A 13,664-nucleotide genomic window follows, 5' to 3' on the forward strand; every position below is an offset into this window, starting at 1 on the left:
GGAGTAGCGTGTGGAGGACAAGAGTACCGCGGGGCGAGGGATGAGTGTAGGGAGATGAGTTCACCGCGAGGTTGGGATCTATACTGGGGTTGGATAACTGATCTTTGGATGACCATATGTTGCTGCCATTTGTCACGGAACAGTATGATATGACTCAGAAGTATGGTGTGGGTCCGAAGTGCCTCTCGCCGTCACGGAGCCCTCGAGTCTACCCTCATCACTCTCTTTCTCTGCTTTCCGTGCTGCCCGTCCTGCTCGGATTTGCCCCTGTGTTTCCATGTCCCACGACTTAGATTGATGTCTTGATTCTTTTGAAATCCCCTCTGCTTCTTCTTGATATTCTTTGCCTGAGGGTCCGACCGTTTGGGTATAGAAACATTTGTGATTGCCTTTAGCGCGGTCAGAATCTCTTGATGTTTGCTATCAACCACTTCATCTGTGTGGTTTCTTATTGCTAATAGCAGGGATACCCGTGAAGTAAATTAGGCGTCATTTCCAGCAACGTGGAGATTTTGAAAAGGACATTGAAGCTCGCTCAGGATGCTGCTAAGTGTGATAGGAATGTTTGGTGATATTGTGGAGACAATCTTTCCTGTGTCTGGAATACCCACGATCGACGTATGTAGTGCAAAATGAAGAAGTTGTAAGACTTTCAGATCATTTCTAAACTCATGACCGACAAGAACGATACTCCGAGTTCGCGGAACTAAACATTCCAGATTGAGAAGGATATCTCGCTGATGTATCGTAATCGTCTCACCGAAAAGATATTCCATCGTGGTAGCGGCACAACAAGGTGACCCAGTGACAAATTCATACGTTGATATGGCAGTTTGAGGTGGCGACGAGATTGGATCCCTTGCTATCCAGAATGGCAATACCTATTTAACTATTAAAACTTCAATTAGGATCCTGTTTGAGATTCGATAGATACTCCAAATCAATCGCAATAAAGACGGCTTCGTCTAGACCTCGAGACTCTGGAGGCTTAAGCCCGAGGAATTGTTAAAGAAGTTGAAGATCGTTATCTGAGATGGTGTATTGGAGTGCTATGCTAACGATGGTGAGGTAAATTTGTCGTAGATTTCACGATAGATTATGATATCTGGCATAATTCCTCAGAGGAAGTCACTGGTAATCATTGGTCGCCACGTGTGCTTTATCTGAAATGGGAAATATGTAGTCGCTTCTGATAATTGTTCATGGTAGTGGAGGTAGAGCGGACTTTTTGAGGCGATCAAACGTCATTCAGAGGCGAAGTATCCGAAGTATCCAGGTGCGCGGCATCCACTCTACATTTCCACACATGTCTCTGTAATTCACCTACTTATCCTCATTGAATCTGCACTATTTTGTCAGTGGAAGTGGGGTTTAACCTTGAAGGTACATCGTCTTGCCATGTCATTAGCAGACGTGGATTTATAGAGATTATAATAGAATCTAGAGAGCTAGAAACTTTTTGGAGTCTTTCGCTGTCTATAGTTAGAGCTATACTCTCGCGACAGCTGGCGTATTGGGAATTTAGCAACTTTGTTTTCAAGAGAATTGATACCGGTCCTTACGGAGTAGGGTGTGTGACTCGTAATGTGCGCGAGCAGTCTCACGATGCTCACTCGCTAGAGCGGCGACGCTTGCGCGGGTGGGGGGTACATTTCTCATGTCTTGTCTCGCCAAGAGATAGTTTGATGGCCGCACTTCGAGCCTTGGCGTCTGTCAAGGCTTCTAAAGAGTCGCTCGCTGAGAATCTTTGATTTTCAGTTCGGTTTGTGGAGATCGAACATCGCTGCGAGCAGCCATGCCACCACTGATCCGGCGGAAAGCCCCTTCCTCGCACACTTCTTCAAGCTCAGACAGCGAAGCCTCAGAAGTCTTTTCAGGCAGCAGTCCTCCGTCATACGAAGCCATCGAGGATAATGTATCCAGAAAGAGGCGACGGCTGTCTTCAGGGCCAGACACAGAATCAGATAGCTCAGCAGCAGAAGAAGCGCCAGCGCCAGTACCTTCAACAGCGTCTCGCATCAAGCCTAAGCAGGCCACCCCACCCTTCAATAACCCTGCAGGCATCGAGCACCCTACTGTCAGCAATGGTAAAGTCGTTGATTCGAGAGCAAGCTTCGCAACATTGGATGTTGCACCATGGCTCATTGCATCCTTGGCGGCGATGGAGATTAAGAGGCCCACGGGCATTCAGAAAGGTTGTATACCGAAAATTTTGGAAGGAAGGGACGTTATAGGAGGAAGCAGGACAGGTAGTGGGAAGACTGTGGCTTTTGCGGTGCCTATACTACAAAGATGGTCGGAGGATCCAGTGGGAATATATGCCGTTATACTCACGCCAACGAGGGAACTTGCGTTACAAATATTCGAGCAGATCAAGGCTATTTCTGCTCCTGAGTCGCTCAAGCCGATATTGATTACAGGCGGTACCGAGATGCGGCCACAAGCTCTTGCGCTCTCGAGACGACCGCATGTGGTCATTGCTACTCCAGGACGATTGGCCGACCACATTCTCACATCTGGCGTAGACACAACGATTGGACTACGGCGTGTAAAAGTTGTTGTTCTCGATGAAGCAGACAGACTACTAGCTTCTGGGCCTGGTAGTATGCTCTCAGACGTTGAGACCTGCCTGACCGCACTTCCACCCTCGCACGAGCGACAAACATGTCTATTCACAGCGACCCTGACACCAGAAGTCATAGCCCTGAATTCGCTCCCCAGAACCAATGGCCGCCCACCAATCTTTGTCTGTGAGACCGACACAGCTGATCTTGCAGTTCCCGAAACACTGAAGCAAACATACCTCCAAGTCCCCCTCACCTACCGCGAAGCCTACCTGCACATCTTGCTCCTCACAGCTGGTAACGCTGTGAAGAAGTCAGTCATGGTATTTTGCAACCGCACCGCTACCACCAACCTACTTGAGCGACTCCTCAGATCGCTAGATCACCGTGTTACATCCCTTCACTCACTGCTTCCTCAGAAAGATCGAACAGACAATCTCGCCCGCTTCCGTGCCTCAGCCGCACGAATTCTAGTGGCGACAGACGTCGCATCTCGCGGTCTCGATATCCCAGAAGTCGACCTTGTAATAAACTACGACGTCCCGCGCAACCCGGACGATTATATTCACCGGGTTGGGCGTACGGCACGAGCTGGGAAGAAAGGGGAGGCGGTTACGCTGGTTGGGCAGAGGGATGTGAGTCTATTTTTGGCGATTGAAGGCAGGGTTGGGGCAAAGATGAAGGAGTGGAAAGAGGAGGGTGTGAATGTGGAGACGAGAGTTGTGAGGGATGGGTTGAAGGATGTGGGGGAGAGGAAGAGGGTGGCGTTGTTGGATATCGAGGAGGGAAGGGATGTGAAGGGAAATAGGACGAGGGGGAAGATTCGGAGGCTAGAGTAATGGGGAGAATCCAGTATAGGAGAGGACCACGGCGCTTTACACGTTAATTCTCGTCCAACGACGATTTAAACAAAGAACAGATACTTTGCTCCAGTACTTAATCGTATCTACCCCCATTCGCGCCATACCCCCATTTGCGCCATCTTAAATCCGATAAATCCGACATAGATAGCTACCACTACCATAGCTACCACTACCATAGCTATCACTACCACTCATTCAAATAGCCTACTACCACAGTCTACCATAATGGCCAATACTACGGTACCATAGTCGCCGTCTGTAGGCCTGGCATAGTAGGTATCCCTACCCTAGACTCAAATGTGGCCTACTTAAGCCCAATTAAGAAAAAGACTACTACATCTCTTATATTAGGTCTACTACTACTATTAAACCTCGCTCTATTACAGTAATAATAGCGAGATAGAAGAGATAAAAGAGGTAAGAAAATAGTAGAAAAGAAGAGATAGAAGAAGAAGAGGTAGTAGAAGAAGAGGTAGTGTCGGTTTTTTCAAGACATGGACCATGGTAGGCCGATAAGGCCCAAAAAAGGTGATTTAGGCTCTCCGATATAGAAGCCTTGATAGCAATAACAGATCAACATTATTGTGCTAGTTTGCCATACAAATTTGGTGAAAGGTAGGCATTTTGGTGTTGCGTCGGGATTATCGGATTTAAGATGGCGCGAATGGGGGTATGGCGCGAATGGGGGTAGATACGATTACAGGGAAACTCTTCGAGGCCGTTTTCCGTCAAGCCAGCTCTCCCGAAATGACACAAGAGTCCCTTGATCTCGGGACTCTCAAGGTCTACGCTTTCACTCAACCTCATCTAGGAATGGTGCAAGAAGACATGGACAGCCCCTACGGCAAATCCCCTCAACCAAACCACGGCCCTAGGTCGTGCTAGTGAAGAATTTTTTAATGGTGCCACGACAGTAAAGCCCCGGGCAATTCACTTACTCAAGCATGTTCGAGCGAGTCGCAAAAGGACACCGGCCTTTGCAGAGTCAGGCTCGCCCTACCTAGTCAGATTCTGCCCACTCATCAACGGTCAATATTTATTTTGAGCGGCCGAAGTGGCAAAAATTGTAGTCCCCGAGGCATTACGCCCTTTGGTTAACTTGCTCAATTAGAGTCATAATGCGAAATAGGTACAAGGAATGGTGAATTTTCGGGTCTTGGCGACTGTTTATTGAAGATTGGAGCCAATCAGGCTAGTGCCAGTACAGAAATTCACGGCAAACCCACGAAACGCTTGACCCAAACATATATGACTGTAGAGTTCTTCGAAGTCTACGAACAAGTGCGAGCATCTTTTCGAACGGCATACAGGCTTTCATCTATCCAGCGAACCTACTGCGACGGCGAACAAGGTCATCAGTATTGAAAGTGACTCAGCTCGCGTACGGCACGCGTTCTTTACTTTTTTCCACTCCCTTGACGAAGGGACCAAATTCCCAACCACCGCCAACGAGTATCATTACCAATCTGCACATCTTACCCTCCTCCACCAAGTACACTATCCTTACACCGACAGCAACAACAAAAACAACAACATCATCCGACATCATCCTGCGCAGGCGCTGGGCAGTGGTATTTGTTTTATTTACGGTACGTTCCTCCGATCGATTCTGACGTATGCGAGACGCCGAGAGGTGCATTCGGCTTTGTCAACACATCAACGCATTGCGCATTCCGTGGCTCGGCGTTGCAGCACCCTCCATTCAATATTATGCTGACTGGATATTCTTACTAGAATTGAATTGAGGTAACCATGTCGACCCCCGCCACACGGCGGAGCGAGCGCAAGCGGGCACCCAATCCCCGGATTGCTGATCTCGACTCTTCACCCACGCAAAGGGCGCCACCTGCCTCGAAGAAACGAAAGGTGAGCTCATAAACGGAATACACACCGTCCAGGCCAGTCTGCTAACTTTGACTGCAGGCAAGCGGTCAAGCCGCCCCTCGAGCTCCACGGCGCCAGCGAACACCGGAGGATGAAGTCACCGATGTCTCAGACGAGGCCTCGGATGATGAGACCGCCGTGGATGATGAGCCCGAAGATACCGCCGATCTTATCATACCTTATCTAAAGACCGCCTCCGATTCTGTCGCCGTTACTGAAGAGTATCCAAACCATAGAACAGAAGAGAGGTATGGCAAAGGAAACATCAACGCATTCGCAAAGATATGCGGTAGGGAGTGGACATACTATGTCCTTTCCTCTCATATCTTCTTTGGACGAGCGCCGGATGGGTTTCATGCTCGACAAGCTCGAGAGGAAACGGCTGCGCAGGAAAGCGGCGATGACCAGCCACCGATCGATATTGATCTGGGGCCAAGCAAAGTGGTATCGAGGACGCATGCCGAGCTGAGATATAGCCAGTCGGATGACGGATGGCACGTTCATGCGTACGGGCGCAATGGCGTCAGGGTGGATGAGGCCAATCTTAAAAAAGGGCAGAACACAAAAATCAAGAGTGGCACTATTATCACCATCGCAGGGACTGAGATGCTCTTCCAATCAGCAAGCGGCAAGACTGAAGTTCATCCTTCGTTCCTTGATAGAGTGCTTGAGCATCAGAACAATGAAGGGTTAGATGCCGAACTCGGGACTGGGTACCATCAGCCTCTTCCAGACCGTGCCATACGGGCGCTTCCAAGTGGCCCACCACCGTCTTACCCTCAACAGTACGCGTACACAAGACCGAATCTCAGCCAACAGACTACAATTGCTCCTGGGCCATCCGACCTTGCACGACCCGTTACACCAGAACCTTCGCCATCAAAACGGCCAGCGACGGGCTCAGCGAAGAAGCGATCGCCTAACTCATATAAACGTGGAATCATGATGGAGTCGACTGAGCAGATCGACTATTCATTGGACTCCTCGAAGGATCTGAAGCCTGGCTGCAGCTATGCGTCGATGATTACCTGGGCAATCATTTCCACAGATGAGCAGGCTCTTAGCCTGAATGGTATTTACACTTGGATCAAAGCGCATTACGCATACTATCGACTTGTCAATTCGGGGTGGCAAGTATGTGAAGCATGTAATCCATTGCAAGACATCGAAGCTGACATTTATTAGAACTCGATCAGGCATAACCTTTCCCTGAATCCTGCATTCGACAAGGTCCCTCGACGTCCTGACGAGCCGGGAAAAGGCATGAAATGGCGCCTAGTACCCGAACACCGCCAGGCGACACTCAACTTAGCAAGTAAGAACGTCAGCAAAGGCGGAGGTCGGGTCTCATCTGCGCCTGGCACTCCAGCCGGAGCTCCAAAAACCGGCGGCTTCCTCCCACCTCTTACTAATGGCATGAAGACATCTCCAACAGATCGTAGTACACCGCCTCTGTCCTCGTATCCACCAGCACAGCAAGAGTCATATACACCAACCCGCGGCCCTCAAATGCCAATCTACGCCCCTACCCAAGGCGGACTGCCGGTGCTATCTGACGAGACTTCACCAATGCCCAGACGCCGCCCAAATGGACACCTCACAGCCATTGACTCTTCTCCAACGCTCACATCTGGCGCTTGGGCTCACGACGCACCGATGATGCGTACACCAGCACCCAGACCACACAACCTCAACATGCCGCAGCCCAATACGGTCAAGCTTCCCACCAGCCATCTTGCGGACAGCAGTCCTGCACCATTCTGGCGTTTCGAAAACTTTGGTAGCACGCCTACTCAACCATGGCCAGAGATCAGCCCGATGAGGAACGGAACTGGTGGTGCAGTAGCGATACAGAGTAGTAGTCCACCACCAGTTGCGAATGGGGCCGAGAGCCCGACGAGGAGGGCGAAGCCGCCTGTGGGACCTTACGGACCAACTGCGTATGGAGGAAATGGAATGAAGGATGATGAGGACGGGGAAATTGATATCACGAGGTGAGATAGCCTTTGATTTCTAGGGAAGTAGCAGCATAACGCTGACTGATCAAGCAGGGGTTTTACTAAAATCAGCTCTTACCATCAGCAACGCAGCAATGTTGCCTCGAACGGCATCCAATCTTAAATCATGAGTTCTTCAAGACGCTATGAAAAAAGCATCCAAAAAGCTTACTACAACAACACACAAACGCCAGTCTACCCAGCTACATCTACGCCCATTCTCACGAATTGATCTTTCTTACCTTCATTTCACTGTACATATTCACTGCGTCTGGCTTGCAAGATCGAGTTCATTGTTTGCGTTTCACTCACGACCACTGTCCCGCTGGTGGTTACCGTTCTCTGTCGAAAATGCTTACCGTTCTTTGAGGGCGGTGGTGGCCATGGTTCCTTGAGATTGGCGGCTATTGTTCTGCGAGAAGCGGTGGACTTTCTTTATTTTAGAATTCTTCAAGGGTGCAATTAAAGAGGGTTACGAACGATGAGACTGGATACACTCGGGTTGGGGTCTGAATTTAAAACCCGGGGGAGGGAGGTCATCATCAATGCCTGCTGTTGCTAGATTCAATGACAGTCGCTTTAACAAAACCCGTCCACTCGTTGCTCGGAGATTCGTAGGGGCGGTTCGTACAACTAAGCTGCCTACTGCGTTACTCAAAAGCCATTCAGCGTGAGCTCGCGTGTGCAAAGCTGGCGGGTGCACCGTTAGTTTCAAGAAGATAACTGTTTGCTCTGCCTATCTGGAGTATGTAGGACCGATCAAGATCCATAGCCCATGGCAATCTGCTGACATTCGAAACCCATCGCCGTCTGCAGATAGAACCAAGCCAGATCCTCGGTCGCCACCGGGACAAAGTAGATGAGGTGAAGCCGCCATCCTCGTCAGACAATGCAAGCTTTTCCATGCTTGCCATTCGACCAATGCATGCCAATCTCCACCGCCACATAGCAAACATCGGGAGCGTTCGCCAACCTCATACGAACGATCCATCATAATCACACTTGCTGTTTCATGCTGAAACGCATCGTCCAGCTAATCTTGCCTACTCCATGAATGCAACGCCAAGCCTCAGGTGAGCGGCACGCCCCCGTCAACATCGTCCCCGTACGCGTCCAGCAGCTTCATCCTCGCCATTAGACGCTGCGGCGGCAAAGGTGTCTCTTTCGGCTTGTCTTCTAGAACGATCGAATCCTCATCCGTGTCGTCTTTGACATTTTTTTTCGGCTCCTTTGGAGTTCGGTTCTGCACAGGTCGCTTGTGGGGTGGAATATAGTTTGGATCTCTCTTGGAATGGCTGTTCTGGGGTGAAGTGTTGCCATTCTGAGATATGGTGTTGCTATTTCGATTTTGAGTGTTTCCATTCTCCTCATCGGCCCCGTCATTCTGTGAAACAGCCTTGCCATCGTCTTCTCCAATCCAGCCCCATCCGTCTTCGTCGAAGTACTGTGCAGTTCTCTCTCTCGTTTTCTTTTCGTTGGCGGCATGGTATTGAATCTCGCCCTTTCTCTCGATGCTAGGTTTCAGCGCAGGGTAATGCTTGTCATATCCGTTCGTACCCTTGCCACTACGACGGTCTCCTCTCTGTATATCCCTCGCGTCACTCCTCGAATAGTTTCGATTGAACTTTTCTTCCGCTTTCACGGCTCGGTTGAGTCCTTGTTGGAAAGCACGAGCTTCGGCCATCTCGGCCGCGGGAAGAAGCTTGACGGCGGAGCCACCATCGCCGCCTTCTTCGTCTGCTATTTCCCATTCCTCCGTCTCTTCGATGACGCGAGCTTGAGCCTCAGCTGCCGCGGCAGAGAGTCTTTCCGGGTCGGGTGCTTTGGGGTGCTCATAGTTTAGAGCTTTGAAGGAGATACCAATGAGGGCTTCCACGGTGTATCCTGCGTCATTACCCTGGATGGTTTGTCAGCTGTTAGTGGACAACGCTTTGCTCCTAGGTGACTTACGGCATTGTGGAGGTTCCAACCAACCAAACCAAGATCCATGAGGACGGATCCGAGACTGCTTGGGTTCTGCCCATGCTTCATAGCACGAAAAAGATCGACTGTATCAATCGCTTCGAGGAGATTTGATAGATTGCTGACGTCGTAGCCAATACTTCGAAGGTATTGGATATCGGCACTAATCTCATGGCCAAGTAGAATCATATTGCGTTTTGGTGCGTTGTAATTAACTGGAGATAAGTACTGGCTGCCAGATCCGTACCTTCCGACCACGCGTGCATCAGCTGGATATGAAGGGTACTGGCCTGGTGCAGAGAAGGGGTGACGGAAGCAGGAGGCAATGACTTGTGGTGCTTCATTGATTGAGATCCATTCGCTTTTCCCAAATTTCTCTTCAAATTTATCTGCACAGCCGGCGATGAACTCAGTGTTGTTGAGATGAGCGTATTCTGCGATCCTGAAATGGCGTCCCCGAATCTTCTTCATCCAGTCAAGCCCGCCTTCTCCAGGTGAAGTATTCACAAGGTCAAGTGTATCAAGCGTCGAGATGCCTATCTCTGTAACCTTCTTGTGGTCTTTCTCGTATGATTCAACATCCACGCACACAAAGACCACGTTACTTTCGAAAGGGTACGGGGCAGGCAAAGTCGGCATTAGCGTTGGTAGCTTTAGACCAGCAGCCTCTTCATACGCAGCTTGAGCGGCTTGACTCTCCTCGTAGGTGTGGTTCGGGTCGTTATGGAAGTCCTCCTTTCTAGCGGTCCCACGAGGTCTGATACCGAGATAGCATTGAGCACGCTTCAGTTGCGCGCACCATCCCCGCTTCTGGACCACACGATCTTGCTTCTTCCTGGACTTTGCGTTCTTCTGCCTATTCTTACCTGCTAGAATCGCGGCCTCCATTTTGCGCCGGAACGCTGGAAAGGTGCGGTCTTCCAAAACCTGTGGCCCTCCTAGCTCCGTGCCTGGCTCAGGCATCATTTCTTCGAGATCTAGAAGACTCATCTGATCTGTCAGTCGGCCAAGGTAGCGCGGACGTGGACTCCCTTCTTCTTCAAAGCCGATGTCGAAGCCTGGATGACGGGTCACGTCGGGGAAGTCGGCAGGAATCCTGAAATGAGCATAGATCTCTTTGAAGAGGTCCAGCACTTCCTCTCGTGGAATGAGTAGAAGAGGTTTGGTATTTTCCAGCAGTGTTTGAATATAGTATCTACGTGATATGTTAGCTGGATCGTGTTGAGCAATTACATAAATTGTGGAAGAGTGACACTTGAAGCACAGAGAGTGTGGAATTCGTCGGAAGAGTGATGGGCTCAACGAAAGATGAGGTAGTCGAGGTCCAATAAGAAATATTGAAAGAGCATCCCGTCGACTTACATTGTCCATCCCCTGGATCGAAATTGCCCAGCTGCGAAATATCTAACCGACACTTTTTCAGAATCTTCCGTGTTGTACAAGTGTCGATATGGCCACTTTGTGACTGCCCCTACGGGACAGAACCGGTCCCGAGGACCAGCCAGCTGACCAACTTGCATTTTAGCTGTGTCGAATAAGGAAGGAGAGAAAATGAAATGTCTGCGATGGATCCAAGAAGCTCTAGCTTGGTAGATGCCCAAATGAACCTACGATGCTGACAACGTCGCAAGGTAAGACGAGAGAGAGGATGAATTTAAAGCGATGAAGTTGTAGTCTCAATGGCCGAGATGATAGAGAAGATGAGCGTGCTGAGGTCCCTTCAGCGAGTATTGAAGGAAGTCGTCACAGTTCCTGAAACAATGTATTTGAGTGAGAATGACGGAGAATGCGAAGCTGACCGGATAACATGAGGCCTTTCGGAAGTAACAACCAGACGTCCTCGATAATGCAAGTAAATAGATGCCCTCGAAACGGATTGAAATTGAGTGAGAGTTACAGAGTCAACACTCAACGGTGAATATGGAAAGCTCTGCCAAGGGTTTGATTTACATCTACGAGATCGTGCACGCCATGTTTGGCAAGTGACAGAGGTTTCTGCACCTCAGATCAGTCACTTTGGCTCCTATTACTTTTCCTTGAGCCAACCGCTGATGTAGATACTCGTAGTAACAGGCAAAAGAGAGATTGAAGGGTTTATGCTCCTCCCCCCGAGGGTCCATTGCCATCAGCCCTACCAATATACCGCGCTAGACCTTCCATCGCTTGGCACGTGTGGCACTTACCGCAGTACGATCTCAAGCCCAGAACCTCACTTACGCGACAAGTCAACTTCAGAGCTCGAACTCCATATCTCAGACAGTGACCAGATGGAGGTCATGATAGAGGATACCCCAGCGGATCCTGACGCTCAAGCTACAGTCACCGACTTCCTCGACTACACCGAATACCTGCCCTCGGACCTCGCTCGGTCACTGACTCTCATTCGCAAGCTTGACGATGTCTACGTTACAGCCGCCGACACAGTACATGAGCTTACGAAAGAGTATGGGTCACTACCAAGCATGCCTCCTAACAAGCGGCCGAGCTCTCATGATCTTCGACAGGACATATCCTACAATCTGGACCACGCAATCAGCTGCCGCGAGTCATCCTATGGCGAAGCATCACGTCTGTCTGAAATGGTGGATCGTCACTACAATCGGTTGACCAGTATCATATCCAAATTACACATATTGCCGAAACCTCCATCAAGAGATCCTACACCCGTGCCAAGATCTCCCCAAGCCAGCCGCAAGACTCCCCCTCCTCGTATCACTCTGCGTTTCGATGGCGCGAGAGCAGCAAAGGCTGCTGGTAGAACTCCGGAGAAAGCTCAGAAACGGATTCGAAGTCGAAAGGTTACAGTACCTGGTGAGGTGCTACCACCTCCAAACCCAGACTCTCCACTCCACTTTACCGACTCAGACTGGGAATCCGTACCTCCGTCGCCCATACCAATGCCTACGTCGCGTGTTGGAGGGTCTCGTAAACCAGGGCGAATCAGACCACCAAAGGCCCCCAAGGTGCCCAAGCTGAAACTTCCCAAGCAGCCTCGACCACCGAGACCGCCAGGCACCATGGGAACGAATGTGCATAGCGCCGTTGCTGGGATTTCGACAAGCAATGCTCTATCATTACTGAGTCCTCCGCCAGCAGATGCCAAGCCTGGGAGCATACACGCACCATGGATGCGTCTTACTGAGTGGGAGATGGCGAAGCTGAGGAAGAGAATGAAGAAGAACGCTATCTGGACACCAAGCGAGACTATGATCAGGCGCGAACTGTCGCTTGCCGGTCGAGGTCCTGACAATTACAAAAGTACGAAATCGAAATGCGATGCTGCGGGCGAAGATTTTATTGATGATGACAATATTGCGAACGCTCCACGAGGGAAGGCACTAGTACCAGGCGAGATAAGTGCCGATTCTCTTGGGCTGGCAGACACAAATTTGAGTAACAGGGGAATGGCGCTGAACATTGCCAAGAAGGAGAAGAGGGAGAAGATGGCCCGCGAACAAGCTGATATCCTGGCTTCAGAAGCTCAGAAGCTGGGTCATCGTCTGGATTCCCTCAAGAACATATTTGCCCCACCTCCCGAGAAACTGATCGAGGGCCCGACCCCTAGCACTAAAATGCTCAAGGCTAAGGAAGCCCCGAAGAAGAAGACGGCTTCAGAGGAAAAGCCGAAAGAAGTTACTAAGACTCCTGCAAAGAAGCGAAAACGAGAAGAGTCCCCCAAACCAGAGCCTCCTCCCAAGCAGTTGGATATTGTTACTTCACCTGTCAAACCGTCTTCAGGGACTGCGACTTCACCTATCAAATCTCCGAAGAAGCGTAAGACTGAACAAGCCCAACCGGAGCCTCTGAAGATCACGACCAATACAGTAACAACGACAGTACCCCTTGCAGCTCCAGCTCCTTCTCCGTCAAAACCATCACGACGGTCTACGCCCGCGACACCCGCCACGCCTGTCATGGCAGCCCCTGAAAAGCCAACAGCCGCTACAACTCCCAGACCAACTGCAACCTCTACACGGCCTCGCCGCATCTCTTTAACACTGAAAGGGCCCGCGGAACCTCCTCCAGAACCCGTCCTTGCTTCTTCATGCACTAGTAGCCGTGTACACTCCCGCCGCAGCTCTGCTGGCCCTCCTTCTGCTACCACCCCCCGCGACCATCTTCGCCGCAAGAGCACTACGCCAGCTCCACCACAGAGTCCAGTGCCGATTGTTACTGCTGCTGGTAGACGAAGTAAGCGTCCCGCGCCTGGTCCAGTGATTGAAAGTCAAGAAGGTGGTGCTGCGGTCAGTGTAGGCAAGAGGCAGCATGCGCCGAAGAAGAAGGGCGGAGTGGCTGTATCCAATGCAAAAAGAGCGGCCGAAAATGCGAGCGCAAAGGAGAAAGAGTACGCGGTAAAGTTAGAGGATGAAGCGGCAGGTGAGGAGATCGATGCA

General features: G+C 50.5%; 3 protein-coding genes across 3 annotated transcripts; 2 read left to right on the forward strand and 1 right to left on the reverse strand.

The window, feature by feature from the left end:
• Positions 1 to 1,795: 1,795 nt before the first annotated feature.
• HO133_000808 (uncharacterized protein) lies at positions 1,796 to 3,403 on the forward strand (the record flags this gene model as incomplete). Its single annotated transcript, XM_037291744.1, has 1 exon — positions 1,796 to 3,403. One exon carries the CDS (start codon positions 1,796 to 1,798, stop codon positions 3,401 to 3,403), a length of 1,608 nt encoding a protein of 535 aa, XP_037152106.1.
• Positions 3,404 to 5,179: 1,776 nt separating this feature from the next.
• Positions 5,180 to 7,432, forward strand: HO133_000809 (uncharacterized protein; the record flags this gene model as incomplete). Its single annotated transcript, XM_037291745.1, has 4 exons — positions 5,180 to 5,293; positions 5,351 to 6,445; positions 6,497 to 7,305; positions 7,363 to 7,432. The coding sequence occupies 4 exons, from the start codon at positions 5,180 to 5,182 to the stop codon at positions 7,430 to 7,432; spliced, it is 2,088 nt and encodes a 695-aa protein (XP_037152107.1).
• Positions 7,433 to 8,377: 945 nt separating this feature from the next.
• HO133_000810 (uncharacterized protein) lies at positions 8,378 to 10,790 on the reverse strand (the record flags this gene model as incomplete). The annotated part of the gene is made up of 3 exons (XM_037291746.1): positions 8,378 to 9,205; positions 9,259 to 10,465; positions 10,633 to 10,790. 3 exons carry the CDS (start codon positions 10,788 to 10,790, stop codon positions 8,378 to 8,380), a joined length of 2,193 nt encoding a protein of 730 aa, XP_037152108.1.
• Positions 10,791 to 13,664: the final 2,874 nt, after the last annotated feature.

Source organism: Letharia lupina (assembly GCF_014066315.1).
Source record: "Letharia lupina isolate WasteWater1 chromosome Unknown contig_11, whole genome shotgun sequence".
Lineage (NCBI taxonomy): Eukaryota > Fungi > Ascomycota > Lecanoromycetes > Lecanorales > Parmeliaceae > Letharia > Letharia lupina.